The sequence below is a fragment of the Chlamydomonas reinhardtii genome, chromosome 16 (assembly GCF_000002595.2).
Source record: "Chlamydomonas reinhardtii strain CC-503 cw92 mt+ chromosome 16, whole genome shotgun sequence".
In the NCBI taxonomy this organism is placed as follows: Eukaryota; Viridiplantae; Chlorophyta; class Chlorophyceae; order Chlamydomonadales; family Chlamydomonadaceae; genus Chlamydomonas; species Chlamydomonas reinhardtii.
This window is the reverse complement of record NC_057019.1, coordinates 1,259,197-1,273,924: the sequence shown is the minus strand read 5'-3', so window position 1 is coordinate 1,273,924 and position 14,728 is coordinate 1,259,197. Positions and strand designations below refer to the sequence as shown.

The following is a 14,728-nucleotide window of genomic DNA, read 5'->3' as shown; positions in this document are numbered from 1 at the left end:
GCAGCCCCTCGCGCCCCGGCCTCATAAGCCAGGAGCGGCCGCGAGAGCGGATCATAGTGGAGGGGGTTGGCTTCTTGGCAGGGAGCGGTGCCGGTCAAAGCTTGATAGAAGGTGCAGTGGGAGGCAGCGGGGCCAGGGGTGCGGGCGCTGACACACTAGTGTGTCAGTCACTAGTTGCAGGCGCTGACTCTTGCCGCCCGCTGCGCCACAGGGCGCCACCCGCAGACCCGCTGCACAGCTGCGCCAACCCCCGCCGGTCTCTGCAGCGTCATGAACGTATTTGCCCCCGTAACGTCTCCCGTTAATGACGGGCGGAGGGATGAACCTGACTGAGGGATGGGGTCACCCAAGGTTTTCAGACCCCGAGTCCGTACCTGATGTTGGCTTATAATTAAGAAGACTTGATGCAGCTTACATATTGTCAGGAAACTTTAAGCGCTAACTTTAAGCGCTAACTTTAAGCTACTAACTTTCAAAGACTTGGGGCTTCGTCCTGGCCGGATTTTCTCGACTGTCTGACAGCAGTCCTTCTTCATTTCTTAGAGATATGCTCGGCTCCAAAGCCAAACTCTAGCTGCTGTGGGCCCTGACGGGCCTCAAGTGACCGGGCAGAATGCAGCAGGGCCCCGTGCTGGTTCTCGTCGCCCATTCGGGGCGTACGCTGCAGCTTGATGTCACGACGACGACGCAGTAAGCGGGGGATCCGGGAGGCACGCGTCGCTGGCCTCGCGGGGTGACGTTTCAGACTGGGGCTTGCCGCACCCCCTCGCAACACCCACTTGAAGGCCCCCCAAGGTCTGCCCGCGCCGAGGCGCCCGAGGCTCCGTTTGCACTCTTGTTAGGTTTAATACAACAAATGCGGTCCCTGAATCGCTGTTTCTGCTGACGTGTCGCCCAAATTTGCCTGCATTCTGCGTTCAAGGGTCGCGCTCGTGCAGCACGCGCTGGTCTCGTTCACCGGGGTTCCCGTAGCGGACCAGATAGCGATGTACCAGGGAGCTCGGCTTGACCCAAACAAGCCGCTGGCCGCGTATGGACTCCCGAAGGTGAGCGACGACTTCGCGAGGGCCACCTAGCTCGCAGGCCCGGGCCCAGGTCGCCGTGGGCCTGGACCAAAACGTAGTTGGCTGAAAGAATGCTGGCTAGCTGCGGGACTCACACAGGCAGGTATTCTCTCGAGGTCGCTTTGCGGGTGGTTACCGCTCACTGGTTGCGCCGGAGCGACGCACTAGCAGCCCGGCGCCTTCACAGCGTCGCCAACGTTGCCACCTGCCGCCTCCCGGTCCCTGGCACGTCTGCCACGTATCCGGACACAAACCCAATCTACTGCCTGCAAGGCTGCCCAGCGCCAGCCTTGCGCGCAGAACCCCGGCCGTTGTCCATCACGCCGCGTCATCCTAGCCTTTGGATCCAATCTCCCCCCGGATCTCTGCCCGCGCCGCCGCTCGTTGAGCCCGCCCCGCTGCCCCTACCCCTCTCCCCCCACCCCCCGCTTCCCAGGACCCTGCCACGGGGTCTGTGGAGGACCACCCCGTGTTTTTGTACTGCCGCTCCTACCTGAAGCCCGGGGCCGCGCTGCCGCCGCCGGAGGCGCTGCCGCAGATCCAAGTGCAGGGTGAGAGGCAGCGGAAGCTGGGCCTGCCTTGTTGGGCGTGTGGGAAGCGGCTACGAACACACAGCTCCCAGCTCAGGATCTTACTTAGGGCTCAGCCTGGGTACGCAAGCAGCCGGTGACGAATGCGCAACTGTCCAAAGCGAGACGTCTGCAAAGATCCGGGGTCTGGGACATCCCGTGCCACATGCCGCCACAGCTACACACCACTTCGCTGCCCCTCTGTCCCACCCCCCACCCCCCACCCCCGCACACATATACAACACCCGCGCGTAGTGCCGCCGCTGGCGGAGGTGAACCTTGCGCACCCGCTGCACGCCGCCGCCAGCCCGCTGGTGCGCGCGCTGCCGGACTACGAACGCCACTTCACACACCACCTGGCCACCACACGCGCGTACTGGGACGTGGCGCAGGTGTGTTCGGAGTGCTTGCAGCAACGTGTGTGTGCCCCTGCCGTTCCTCTGGACCCTGTCCATCCATTATTGTGAAGGAGTAGTTTCTTCCCGTGCTTTGCCTGAACGTGGAAGGTCGGTCTTTGGGCCATGGGGCAGTGTATGCAATGGGCGCTGTGCTATGGCTGTGCAGGCGCGGTTGGCGCGCTGCCGGCAGCTGCTGAGCGAACAGGAGGTGCAGGCGCGCGCGGCGGACGCGGCGCGGGCCAACGTGGAGGCGCACTACAACTACATCCTCACGGCCTATCAGAACTTCCTGGACAAGTGCGTGAGGCACTAGCTAGGGGCAGCGGGGGCAGGGGGGGCGGGGGGCGGGCGCGGCAAGCATGGTGTTGCGCGTGTAGGTGTAAGTGGCAATGATGATGTGTGGGCGCTGCCTGGGGCAGGATTGCACGGAGTAGCTCTGACGCGCACGCACCGCACCGCAACTCGTCACACATTGCGCCGCGCAGGTACAACGCGCAGCACGCGGCGCACGCGCTGCTGCTGTCCACCTTCCCCTCCGACCTGGCGGCGCTGGATTCCATGGAGCTGCACCCCACACTGCAGGCGCCGGCGCAGCAGCAGCAGCACCAGCAGCGGCAGGGCCAGCAGCAGGGAGAGCAGCAGCAGCAGACGGGGCAAGCAGGAGTAGCAGACGGGGCCGCGAGCCCGAGTGCAGGCGGCGCAGCCGAGCAGGCCGTTCCGCCCGCGCCGCCCGCGCCGCCACAGCGACGGCTGGGTGACCTGTACCCGGTGGCCCGACTGCGGGAGTGGGCGGACACGTGCGCGCGCAGCCACGCCAGCTTCGGCGGCAAGGTGGGCGAGCTGGAGGCGCTGTTCCAGGCGCTGCGGCGGGACGTGGAGGCGCTGTTCATGCAGGTGGGAGGAGGGGGGCGAGGGGGGAGGATGGGTGCGGTAGGAGGTGGGGCAAGGGAAGCTGCGCGGGTGGGGTCGGGGCCATTTCCATGAAAGTGGGCGTGGGCGTTGGGTGGGGGGAGCGTGTTGGTGGTGATGATCAGGTGATGGAGTGACAGCGAGGCAAGGGCACTGAGGCTGATGGGACCAGGGGTGCGTGGAACGTTGATGGGGGGGGTTGCTCGAGATTAGGTTGTACAGAACTCACAGGAAGTACGGGCACGATGAGGTGCCATGATGGCGCCTCGGGGCTGCGCCTCCTGGCTGCGTGGGCCACCTCCGCAACCGCTTCACCCCGCTTTGCCCCGCTGCACCCCGCTTCACACTGCTGCCACGCGGTGCCGCCCACAGGCCCCCAGTGTGGACCTGGACGCGCTGGGTCGGCGCATGACGGAGTGCGAGGGGCTGTTGGACGAGCACAGCAGCATGGTGCAGGTGCGGCAGGGGTTTGGAGGGCTGGGAGGGCTGGAAGGATGGCGGTGTGCAGGTACAGGAAGGCCGGGGACAGGACGCGTGTGCACAGCAGGCGAGCACGCGTTATCGGACGAAACCGTGGCAGCATGTATACCCACGATGTGCATTTTAACGAACGAGCCCAGCAGCAGCACTCATGAAATGTTCACACACACACACACGCTCACCGGCGCCGTCTTTTTTACCCCACTGCCTCCAGGTGCTATCCAAGGACCTGCGCACGGTGCGCGCGCTGGTGGAGGACGTGGTGCGGCAGCTGGGTGCGGCGGGCGGGGCCGGCAGCAGCGGCGCGGCGGCGGCGGGCGGCGGCGGCATCAAGCTGGGGGCGCTGCATGACGCGGCGGCGGCGCTGGAGGCCATCCACGAGACGTGAGGCCGGGGCGCCGTGGGTAGGGGCGTGGGAAGGCGGGCTTGTGGGATGGTCGCAGTGTCGGGGTGGGGATGCCGGGAAGAGTTATTCGCGTTTTTGCGGACTAACGGATCTGCCGCTGTGACGCCGGCCTGCTGCTGCCGCCACAGGCACCGCAACCGGGTGCTGCCGCGGCTGGCGGCCCTGGACTCACAGCTGGCGGAGTTCGCGCAGGCAAGCCGTGTGCGCGTTTGCGTGTGTGTGGCCTGATCCCGGCGCGTGGTTTGTCACCAGATCCGCTACTCAGGTCCATCCATGCGACCATACCGTATGCTTTACGCGCGTGTGTAGACGCGTGAAGTTCAACCCCGGTGTGCCTCCGGCGGGCCCCCTTCTGTCGGACAGGCGGCGGAGGCGAGCAAGGTGGCCATGAGCGCGGACGTGCTGGGGCAGCTGCAGCGCATCAGCGGCCAGCAGTCGCGAATCCGCGACATGAAGAACAAGTTGGCGGCCTTCAACGAGGTGCTGGCCAGGCAGGACGCAGCCTTCAGCGAGCTCAAGGTCGTGCACAGGTGCGCGTGCGGGAGGCGGTTTGCGAAGACGGCGGGCGGGGGCAGGCTGCATGCAACCGTTTCAGCTGTTGTCACCCTGACCCAGACGACCCAGGTGTCTCCGCCGCCAGCTTGGCATCCCTCCGTACCGCCACCGCCACCGCCACCATGGCATCCCCCGCCTCGCCACCGCCACTAACGCCGCGCCCCCCCTCGCCGCTCCCGCAGGCTGCCCGCCGCCTACCGCGCGCTGCTGGCCGAGGTGGTGCGGCGCGGCGCCTGGCAGCAGCTGTACTGCGGCCAGGCGGGGCGGCTGGCAGAGCACATGACGCGGTTCCGGGAGAAGGAGGCGGCGCGGCGGGCGGCGTTCGGGAAGGAGGTGCGCACAGGGGCGATCGCAGGGCGCGGCGTGCACCCAACACTAGTACCGCAAGCAATGGCTCAGGGGGCCAGGATACCGTTCTTTGACGCTCCTGTGGCACACGTCGCCCCCTCCATACATCTAATCCTTCGCTACCCCCTGGCGGCACGCAGGTGGCGCGGTACCTGCCCACGGAGCTGCTGACGCGCGCCGGCTTGGCAGCCGAGCCGCCGCACTGCCAGGTGACGGTGCCGCCGCCCGCCGTGCCGCTCATAGCCGTGGGCCTGCCCGACCTGCAGCGCCTGTCGTACCTGGACGAGCGGATGGCCGCCAGCAGCAGCCTGCGAGCCGCCACCGCGGCGGCAGCAGCAGCAGGCGGCGCGGGCGCGGGTGCAGGCGGCGGCGGTGGCGGCAGGCCGCCGCACGCGTCGCACCACCATCATCACCCACACGGGCAGCACCAGGGGCACGGGCGGCACGGGCCGTCGCAGTCGCACCACACGCAGCAGCACGGGAGTCGGAGCGCGGCGGCGGGTGGGGCGGGCGCGATACCGGGAACGGTGGCGGTGCTAGATGCGGACCCGCCGCCCCCTGCAGACCCCGTGCAGGGTAAGTGACGGGCTCTGGGCTCGTCGACGCACGTTTGCCGTGTGAATGACTCGCTCCGGACACGCATCTAGCCTGTTTGAGCATGTACGTGCATGTACAATGAGTATCAGCATGTGCCGCGAATGGATGGGCTGACTTTGCGCCTTTTTAAAACGTCCTGTTTGCGGCCCTTGATGTTTTGTATGCCCTCCTATTGGCAGCTCTGGAGATGGAGAACGCCCGGTTGAGAGCCGAGCTCGCCAACCACATAGCTGCGGCGTGCGTACGCGAGCTGGAGAGCATGCAGCAGCCGACCACGCCCGCCACCCCCGCCCGACAGCAATCCACGGACTCTTCCACTGGCACCCCTCCCGCCTCAGCAGCATCAGCATCAGCGGCTCTGCAGCTGCCGCAGCGCGTGCCGTCATCTGGCGGCGGGGCAGCTGCCAGCGGCGCAGCCTCACCGGCGGCCGGCTCGGCGCCGGCGCGGCGTGACCCCGCGGAGCTGGTGGCGGCCATGCAGCGCGCACTGGCGATGAAGGATGACCTCATACGGCAGCAGCAGCGCGAGTCGGCGACGCTGTCGGCGCGAGCCGCAGCCTATGAGGAGCGGATCGCAGCGCTGGAGGCACTGCTGGCGCGGCAGGCATCATTGCCTGAGGCGGCAGTTGCGGGTGGCATTGGCAGCGGCCGCAACAGTTTGCACGGGGCAGAGGGTGCAGATGCGGCGGCTGCGGCTGGGGATGCCGTGTACGGTTCAGCGGCGGAGGATGGTGTGGTGGTGGAGCGGGCTGTGTCAGGGCCGGGGCTGTCGCCGCTGCCCAGCGGCGTGGAGGTGGTGGAGGCAGCGACAGAGCTGGCACGGTCCGGGGCAGCGGCAGTGGAGGAGGGGGCGGGCACAGATGCGCTTGCGGCCACACGCGGCGGCGACACCAGCAACTCCGTGGAACTGGTGGAGCGAGAGGAGGCGGTAGGGGCGGAGGACGAGGCGGCGGGGATGGCGGAGGTAGGCCAGGAGAGTGCGGAAGGTGAGCTAGCGGCTGAGGCTGAGGCTGTGTGGGCGCCTGCCCCGGTCCCCGTAGCACCGTCGCCCTTCGCGCTGGCGGCCGTTCAGGACGCCCCGCAGCCGGAGGGCCCCATCGCCGCCGCCGCGCTGGCGGCCGCGGCCGCAGCGGCAGCTGCGACCGCTTCGGCCGCAGCTTCGGCCACCGCCTCCGCAGCCCCCAGCCAGCCAGCCTCCCGGCGCACCTCTATCGACAAGTCCAGGGCTCTCGCGGTGGTTGCTCTGGAGGGCCGGGCCCGGACCCAGAGCGCCAGCTTCACAGACGCTGCCTCTTCTGTTGCGGCCGCCATTGCCCGGCACGCGGCGCTGGCGCCGGTGCGCGGCACCTCCGGACCGCAGGCCATCCCTGGGCGCACTACTGGCGGTAATGGCCCGGCGGCGGCTCATGCCAGCCCAGGCGGAGCCGGCCGCTACGGCGGCTCGTGCATGCCCATGGCCATTGGCTCGTTGCCGTTTGCAACATCGCTACCAGCGGCCTCGCTGCTGCCCGGCTCCGTCATTCCGGGCGGTGGAGGCGGCCGACTGGATGCGTCGCCGAGTGGTGGCATTGGTCTGGGACTGGCGCTAGGGTTTGGCCTGGGACCTTTGACGGAGGCGACGGAGCAGCGGCGGCAGCGCAGCGGGGTACTAGCAGCAGCTGATGGTGCCGGTCGGGGCGGTGTGACGGCGGAGGCGGCCGCGCATGGAGGGAGCCAGGACGACGAGGACACCGAGGAGGGGGCTGGCGCTCTCAGCACTCGCAGCAGCATGAGCGGCGGTAGCATCAGCGCTAGCGGCAGCTTCTGCCGCGCCGCTTCTGCAGCCGCGGGTGAGGGCGAAGGCGGTCGCGCCGCGGAGGATGGAGAGCGGGCCGGCGGCGCGGTCGGAGATGGCTCACCGGTGGGCGGCTCCAGCAGCAGCAGCAGTAGTGCGCTGCAGTTCCGGCCGTCCTGGTCGGGCACGACGGCGGCAGCGGGTGTGTCTGCACCCGCAAGTGGCGAGGAGGGCCAGGGCCAGAGCCAGGGTGACGGCAAAGCAGGCGAGCAGGCGCAGGCGCAGGCGCCGCTGCCGGGCCTGGCGGATGATGTGGAGCGGGCTGCGGACGCGGGTGCAGCACCAGAGTCGGCTGAGGGCGCGGGTGCGGCCGCCCTGGCCGGCGGTGAAGGCCTGCAGGCCGCTGCTGGCCGCCACCACGACGGCGGCGGTCAGGCCCATGACATGAATGGAGAGGAGTCAGACGACGCAGAGGCTCCCGACATTGACGAGGTCATTGACAGCGGCGGCGCCTCGGGGGACGCGGCGGGGCCTGGTGCCATGGAGCTGGTGCAGGAAGGGGAGGCGGATGCTGCAAGCGGGTCGGAGGCGGAGGTGGCAGACGCGGTGGTTGCTGAGCCTGCATCGTCAGGTTACGAGACGGTAGGATCGGTTGCTGACGAGTCGGCCTAGAGCGTCGGGCTTAGAGCGACTAGAGTTTTTGTATGAGTATTCTTCGCGAGGTTGAGGGCGCTTGTACTGCGGGTTACCGTGTGGTAGCGTTTTGGCGTGTTCCTTCTTATTCTTGAGTGTCAAGTACCGTAGTGTGGGGCGTTAGTTCAGAGGGTGCAAATGCACAGCCTGATGTTGCAGTCAATAGCGAGGCCGGACGGACTCTTGGAAAGGTGGGTGGCTCTATTTTGGGGCCACAATGTTTTGGGAGGTTAAGAATGCAAAGACAGGGCCGGGCGTGGTGAACGGCGGATACCGTGAGCTTAAGGTAATGGCTCAGAGCGAAGAATGAGCGGTGGCGCGCGTTCCAAACGCTGCTGTAGTAGCGGCTGTGCGGGAAGAGATGGAAGGCAGGGGAGCAATCAAGCATCGGCAGCGACGAAAGGGGAGCTGTGCTGGCGTACGTAGTCCGGCGTCCGTGGGCACTGGTTGCCTCAGTTGTGACTGTTCCGGTCTGCGTGTGTGCGCGGGGCCACATGCTCGTGTGGTAGCTTGCTAGGCTGTCTGTTACGGTACCCCCCGCCGCACGTGTGGTATTTCGCCCCAAGGACTCTGTACGCGTCGCGGCATGAGTGCGGAATGAACCGAACACTCGCTTGACGGGGGTTGGCAGCGGCGGCAGTCTTGTCTTTGTAGCCATGTAGGCGCTTCAAGAGGTATTCAAGAGGATTTGGGTTGAAGGAATATTAACGCGTGACATCTGTGTGTGAGTGTGTGTGTGCTGTTGTGTGTTGTCAGAGGCCTGTGGCCATCGACATGGACTGCAACGCTGTTTGCTCAGCCGTTACCCTGACCCCAACCAACCGGATGCGCATCCTCTCCATAGTACCTGATTGGCTTCCAACTCCCACTGTACCGTATAACGCCTAGATGCGCAACATTAGTTGCTCAGTCACACTTTGGGAGTGACTTGGCTGTGATGCAACAGGTTGTACGATTGCGGGGTGTACCATACAAGGCCGCGGACTCGTGACGAGGAGGGCGCGGCAGTTGGGGCTTGTGTGTACTTTGGTAAAGGGAAATGAGGACACAAGCATGCAGTAGTGGGAGTGTTGGAAAGTGAAGAGGCGGCGCAGGTAGGCAACGACCGCGCTGTCCCCCGCCTCCCTCAGTGCAATGCCATTCGAGGTTGTATGTGTGTTGTGCAGCGGAAGGCTGGAAGAGGATGGAGAAGGCATGAGAGTACAGCAAGATGCTTTTGTCAGTGCAAAAAGTGTTGGTAGCGGTTTATGGGGCCGTCCTGCATGATGCAGGTGTGTGGCCTGGGCCCACTAGCTGCGCACATTCGTTTGAATGTGTGGGATTGCAATGTGAGGCTGTAACTGCAGGGGTTGGAACGGCTGCCCGGGCGTTGCCCACGCTGCGGGCGAGGTGACATTGCTGCACACGGCCGGACGGTTCGTGGACGGGAAGTGTGAGACGGTGCAATGTACTCTCTCACCAGCAGGCGCCAACTCGCAGGGCTAACATCTTCGGGGAGCGGCAAGAAACGGGCCCCAATGCAAGCCCTCGGGCAAGTAAGATTGGGCATTTCCGGGGTTGCATTCTCACCGCATGGGGCTGCGTACGGTGTTTGAATCTCGCCAACTACCCCTTCCCGGGGCCCCGAGCCCCTGGACGCCGCGGGCGAGACCGTGGTTAGGGCCCTTCTGATGCCAAGACGACGCTGTCGTGTCATTCTGCCGGTTATGAATGTCTCCGCCACCTGTCCCTCCTGTGTCCCTCGTCTATTGGGTTGCGCATGCACTCTGACCATCCACAGGTAGGTGTGTTAAACCAGGCTAGGCATAGACATAACCTAGCGGTCCAGGCGAGGACGCAGCTTCACTGCTGGAGGAATACGCGAGTGCGGGAGCTGGGACAATGGACTGCCGTCGTAGTCACGCGGGTACCACTCCGGGGGTCAAGGGCGGGATCGCAAGGTCTATGCCCAGACTGTCGCCCCGACCATGAATTGACATCCCATTACACATAATAAGGTCCCTGGATGGTGCTCGGGCATAATTTTGAGCGAGAGCTCAAGTTGAAATGCTATATGTCGCGCTCGCCAGGACCCCGCCAACTTAGCCTGAAGCTATTTTGATTACATCTATACGAGAATTAATGTCGACGGCAATAGATTCAGGCCCCAAACAGCGCATATGCGAGATATGGGCTTCGGTCAATTTCGCGACTTGAGCTCCGATAAGCATAATTTGGACCTTTGCCGACCACTTCTGGCTGATGATGATGTTGGTTATGTACCTACAGAAAGGCGGTGTCTAATCCGTGCGGTAGGATTTGCCCCGGGGCAACGTCCAACGTGCGGGTTTGGCTGGGAAAACGCACCCCCCGGACGGCAGCCCAGTTTTCACCACGGGCAATAGCTCGAAGAAGACATCTAACTAGCCAGGCGGATAGTGTGGGGGGTAGGTCGGGTCAGCATCCTTGTACGAGTTATTGCTCATAGTGAAAAGGCCCGCGGAAGAAGGGGCTCCCGTAGACCCCATCCAGCCGCCTGGTGGTACCCCGAGTTGTGAGATACCCCGGTGGTTCTCACTGGCGGGTTTCTCCTTCACTTCTCCTTCACAATTCCTCCAACACCATCTGCTTTGGAATGGGTGCTAGATCGGGACAAGGTCCCAGCGGCGCGGAGGCCGACGCAGACTCAATAACGCAGCTACCCGCGACCAGAAGTCCGCAATCACCTCCACACCGCACTGTGTACAACAGCAACGCCCGCAGTCCAACCAGCTGTACCGAAACTTCTCACTCGCACCTTTCTCTCAGGCCGATAGCAAGCAAGGTTTATCCTACACCAAATAGGCGATACACAGCAGTCTTAGCTGCTCAAGTCCACACGCAACCACACACGCGACACGAACCCGCCTAAGCTACACATGCTCGTGCCGGTGGAATGCAGTGCCGGCAGAATGGCGCGACAACGCCGGACGGACCGTTCCCATGAGCAGCTCGTCCGCTGCTCCGCTGTGCGCTAGTCCATCACGGTAGACCACTCTGTCTACCGTATCCACTATGCATTCTCGAATCCACTGCTGCAACTCAACTGGCTCCGACAACACACCTCGCGCATATGCCTACCTGACATTTCTTCCTTAAGTGCACTTGGGCGCGCAACCACCCAAAATGCCATGCGCCTTTCAATCAAGAGGACTCCCACGTTCGCCCATCCGCAACCCAGTACAAATCCAACTGCCCTTGCCCGTGCCTCCAACGCTAAACAGATTGCCAAGACCTCTCCCTTGAACCGTACAGCACTGGCAGCCCAAGCCCTACCCTAATGGGCCACGACAGAGCCGCCATGGGCAGCGACCAGGCTTCCCGGCTTCACGTTGCGCCTAGCCCACCCGGTCCGGCTTGCTCCGGGGGTTGGTTCTTGTAACTGCAGTTCCTACGCAACCCTGTCTCACAGCTGCAGCTGCAGCCCCTCCACGGCCTTCTCTAGGTCACTGCGCGTCATCTGTGATTGACGGCCGCGCATCACCAGCAGCTGCTGCACCTGCGGCCGCCGCCCCTGCACCAGGCGCCGCAGCTCCGCCTCCACCTCCTGCGCCACGGCCTTCAGCTCTGCATTGCCATTGCTCGGTGCGGCGCCCATGATGCCCGGGCGGACCCGGTACGAGGCCTCGCCGACAAACACCCGCACACTGATCAACTGACGAAAGCCCAGCCGCCTCCGAAGCTGCGCCCATGCAGCCGCAGGGGCCTGCGTGATGCCAGCTGCCGCCAGCCCCAGGTTCGTGACCAGCAGCAACGGCTTGGCCTGCGCCGGGAAGGCCACCGCCTGCCAGGCGTAGGCCAGGCTCACGAGCAGCGGCCCATCCGTCGCCGTAGCACTGCTACGGCCAGCAGCTGCGGGAACCTGCGACCAGCTGGGACCTGCATGTCCAGCCAGGATGATAGCAGCGGTGGGTTCCATCAAGCGCCACCCACAAAATGAGCAAAGCTACAAGTACTGTAGGAGCACAGAGTTCACTGGCACCGTGCTCACCGGTGGTGCAGCAGCTCATCGCTCTCGTTCAAGATGGTGAGGATGGGCGTGCGCAGCAGTGCCGCGAGCAGCGTCGCTAGCTACCTCGCTGCCATGCCCCAACAGCTCACCGCGCGAGCCCTGCTGCTGGCGTTGTCGTGGCTGGCGTTGTCGTGGCGGCGGCTGCGCGCTGCTGCACCACAATTCTCTTCACTTGAGCTCCAGCGAAAGGCGGTGCTCAGGCGTCACAAGCAGCGCGCCGCGCTCCTGCTTGGGTATGGGTGCGAAGGCAGCAGGGACGAAGTGAAGGCGCACAGATGTCCAGACCTCTAACGGACGCACGTGGCGCCGAGCCGCATGCATGCCAGGGCCAAAGGTAGGATACACCAAACGCATCGTGTCTGCCTTCATGCACACTAGCAGCAGCTAGCTCTCAATAGCCAAAGCACCCTCACGCACCTGCAGCCCGGCTTGCGCTCCGTCAGTGGGGGCGTGCACGTCCACAGCCGCCGCCGCGGCTGCCGCAGCGCTGCCCGCCGCCAGCTCCAAGCCCAATTGTCCGCTGCCCGCAGCAGCCAGCGCCATTCGATGAGGCGTTACAATGCTGAAGTCTGCGCAGCGCCATACTGTTCCGTAAAGCAAAGCAAACAAAATCCCGCAGGCAATTAACGGACATTCAATCCAAGCACATCCAGCATGAGCCACCCACACCCATCTCGGCCCAAACTGCACCTGCACCGCACATCAATGCTCACCGTACTGACAGTCCTCATTCCTCCTCAGTCCTCAAGAACTGGTGCTTACTGCTGCCAGCAGGCGGCGACACTTGTCAAACCATTTGCCAGCATGCTCCTTGACCTTAGCTGCTGGAGCTGACCCCCCGCATCTACTGTGCGTGATGTCCATGGGCCCCACGCTGACTTGTACTGCTCCCTTACCCGCCACGGCCCCCCACACCCTCGCGAAGCCTCCCACTGTAGCGCGTTCTCGATGCCAAATCTGGGGCCAAGGCCTCGCCCCCCTGCAACGCTGGAATTTTCCGCTCCTGCAACAAAGCCCTTTGTACGCACAACCTACGCCTCCTCCACGGCCGCTGCCAACAGGTAGGGCCGCATCAGGGGCTTGAGCTTGTCCCGGTAGGCCTGCAGAATGAAGCAGGCGTGCGCCGCCGCGGGGCTCTGCGCTGCCATCTGCGGTGACACCAGCATCAGAGCAGCCTCCACCATCCTGTCCAGCTCTGCTGTGCTGGGCGGGTGAGTGCTCCGGTTCCTGCGGGGTTGGCACGCTTCTTACTGGGTGTAAGGAAGACTCACCCTGCCACCTACAGCCACCCAGCGAGGCCCATTGGCATTCGTGGGTAGCAGCACTCATCCACGGTACTCATTATGCGCAGCAGCTCAGCCTCAGTCCCTGTCCGGTTAGCCCGCCTACCCCTGGCACACGCCCTGTGCAGCAGTCTGATCTCAATCCTTGTCCAAGGCCCCCCTCGCTGGGTAACTCAGCCCTAGCCCTGCCCACGTGCCCTGAGCGTGACAAGCCCATGACCCGGATCCAGGTTCACTCCAGCTGCTTGCACCGCCTACCTGTCGCGGCACAGAGCATCCACCTTCACGGCGAACGCTTCGATGGTCTCGCCATCCGGCACGTCCTCCATGAGTGGCTTCATGGAGACGTCCTTAAGCAGTCGGAGCAGGCTGCTGTACGGCGACGGGGTCGTCTCGTAGAACATCTGCGAGGACGTAACCATATGTCAGGCTCGTTGTAGCGCTTGAGAGCCCCTGTCTGCTCAGAACTTGGCAGTCCCCTCCCCCAGATATATGCGTTACCCTCCTGCGTACCATCTTGGGTTTCTTTTCCAACAAGCCGGAGTCGTAGAGCCTCGTGAGCTCGACGTACCGCACAGCTATGCATACCTACACGCCCAGGAAGACCAGTGGTCAGTACCAGCTCACGGTACCAGCTCAACGGGGAGAGGGAAGGGGCGCACGAGGTGTACGAGGTCTTAACACCCCACGTCAGCATTATTTTTCTGCGTGAACAATCCATACGCCAAGCGCCCCCGCCTATCCCAAGGGACCGAATGATTTCGTCCCAATTGCAACCCTGACTGCCTGGCCAAAGAGAGCACTTGTTGGCGCAATCGTGCCGTGGGGAACAGGTTGCAGCGACCGCCTCCAATTCCGTGTTCCAGGTTTACCTGCGTCGCAACGTTGATGACCTTGTCCTCTCCGATGACCAGGATTACCGAGTCCTGCTTAGCGATTCTGGCGTCCTGCTTGGCAATCTTCGCGTCCTGCTTAGCGATTCTCGCGCCCTGCTTAGCGATTCTCGCGTCCTGCTTAGCGATACTCGCGTCCTGCTTGTCGACGAGCCCCCGAACCTCCGCCGCCTCCTTGACAAGAAGCGCAATGTGGTCGTTGACGCTCGCATTCCGGAATGCGGCAATGCCGACCGCGCCATCGGGCCGGAAGTCCACGGTCACAAGGCGGCACACATTGGGCTGGGACGAACGCACGTGGAAAGCTTTGGGGGAAGCGATCAGCCGGCTACGGAGCGGGCACATCGCCATCACGGGTCCACTGCCGTCGCGATGGCCAAGCCTCGTCTAATGCAGGTACCAGTAGTTATGATAACAGTCTGCAGTGTTTGTATGTTGGTGTGAGGTCCCGGGCGGTAGCCGGCCGAGGTAAAAGGCGCGCAGCAGCCCTCATCCACACGCCATTTCCCGCAAGCGCGAGTCATCAGTGCTTGGCCCCGGCGGAAGTAGCGGATAGGTGATTACCGTATGACACCTCGATAGCCGGAGGATGCCCCAGTGGGGAAGGGGAAGGTCAATTGCGGGGGAGGCACAGGTGTGGCGGGCAGGGGCAGGGGCGCGGACAGGAGGAGGCACAGGCGCACAGGCAGGGAGGCAGGGAGGAGCACAGGCAGGGACGCAGACAGGGGG

General features: G+C 64.3%; 3 protein-coding genes across 3 annotated transcripts; 1 reads left to right on the top strand and 2 right to left on the bottom strand.

Moving 5' to 3' along the window:
* Positions 1 to 397: 397 nt before the first annotated feature.
* CHLRE_16g651350v5 (uncharacterized protein) lies at positions 398 to 9,503 on the top strand. Its single transcript, XM_043070802.1, has 13 exons — positions 398 to 690; positions 923 to 1,046; positions 1,501 to 1,615; positions 1,889 to 2,025; positions 2,198 to 2,328; positions 2,517 to 2,925; positions 3,313 to 3,396; positions 3,635 to 3,804; positions 3,955 to 4,018; positions 4,190 to 4,356; positions 4,564 to 4,714; positions 4,870 to 5,305; positions 5,506 to 9,503. The coding sequence occupies exons 1-13, from the start codon at positions 614 to 616 to the stop codon at positions 7,770 to 7,772; spliced, it is 4,332 nt and encodes a 1,443-aa protein (XP_042915445.1). The 5' UTR covers positions 398 to 613; the 3' UTR covers positions 7,773 to 9,503.
* Positions 9,504 to 10,234: 731 nt separating this feature from the next.
* CHLRE_16g651300v5 (uncharacterized protein) lies at positions 10,235 to 12,257 on the bottom strand. The gene is made up of 3 exons (XM_043070801.1): positions 12,241 to 12,257; positions 11,803 to 12,048; positions 10,235 to 11,690 (listed from the first exon to the last, which is right to left on the bottom strand). Exons 2-3 carry the CDS (start codon positions 11,819 to 11,821, stop codon positions 11,218 to 11,220), a joined length of 492 nt encoding a protein of 163 aa, XP_042915444.1. The 5' UTR covers positions 11,822 to 12,048; positions 12,241 to 12,257; the 3' UTR covers positions 10,235 to 11,217.
* A 108-nt stretch (positions 12,258 to 12,365) lies between these two features.
* Positions 12,366 to 14,427, bottom strand: CHLRE_16g651250v5 (uncharacterized protein). The gene is made up of 4 exons (XM_043070800.1): positions 13,979 to 14,427; positions 13,620 to 13,694; positions 13,365 to 13,510; positions 12,366 to 13,050 (listed from the first exon to the last, which is right to left on the bottom strand). Exons 1-4 carry the CDS (start codon positions 14,342 to 14,344, stop codon positions 12,855 to 12,857), a joined length of 783 nt encoding a protein of 260 aa, XP_042915443.1. The 5' UTR covers positions 14,345 to 14,427; the 3' UTR covers positions 12,366 to 12,854.
* Between the last annotated feature and the right edge of the window lie 301 nt (positions 14,428 to 14,728).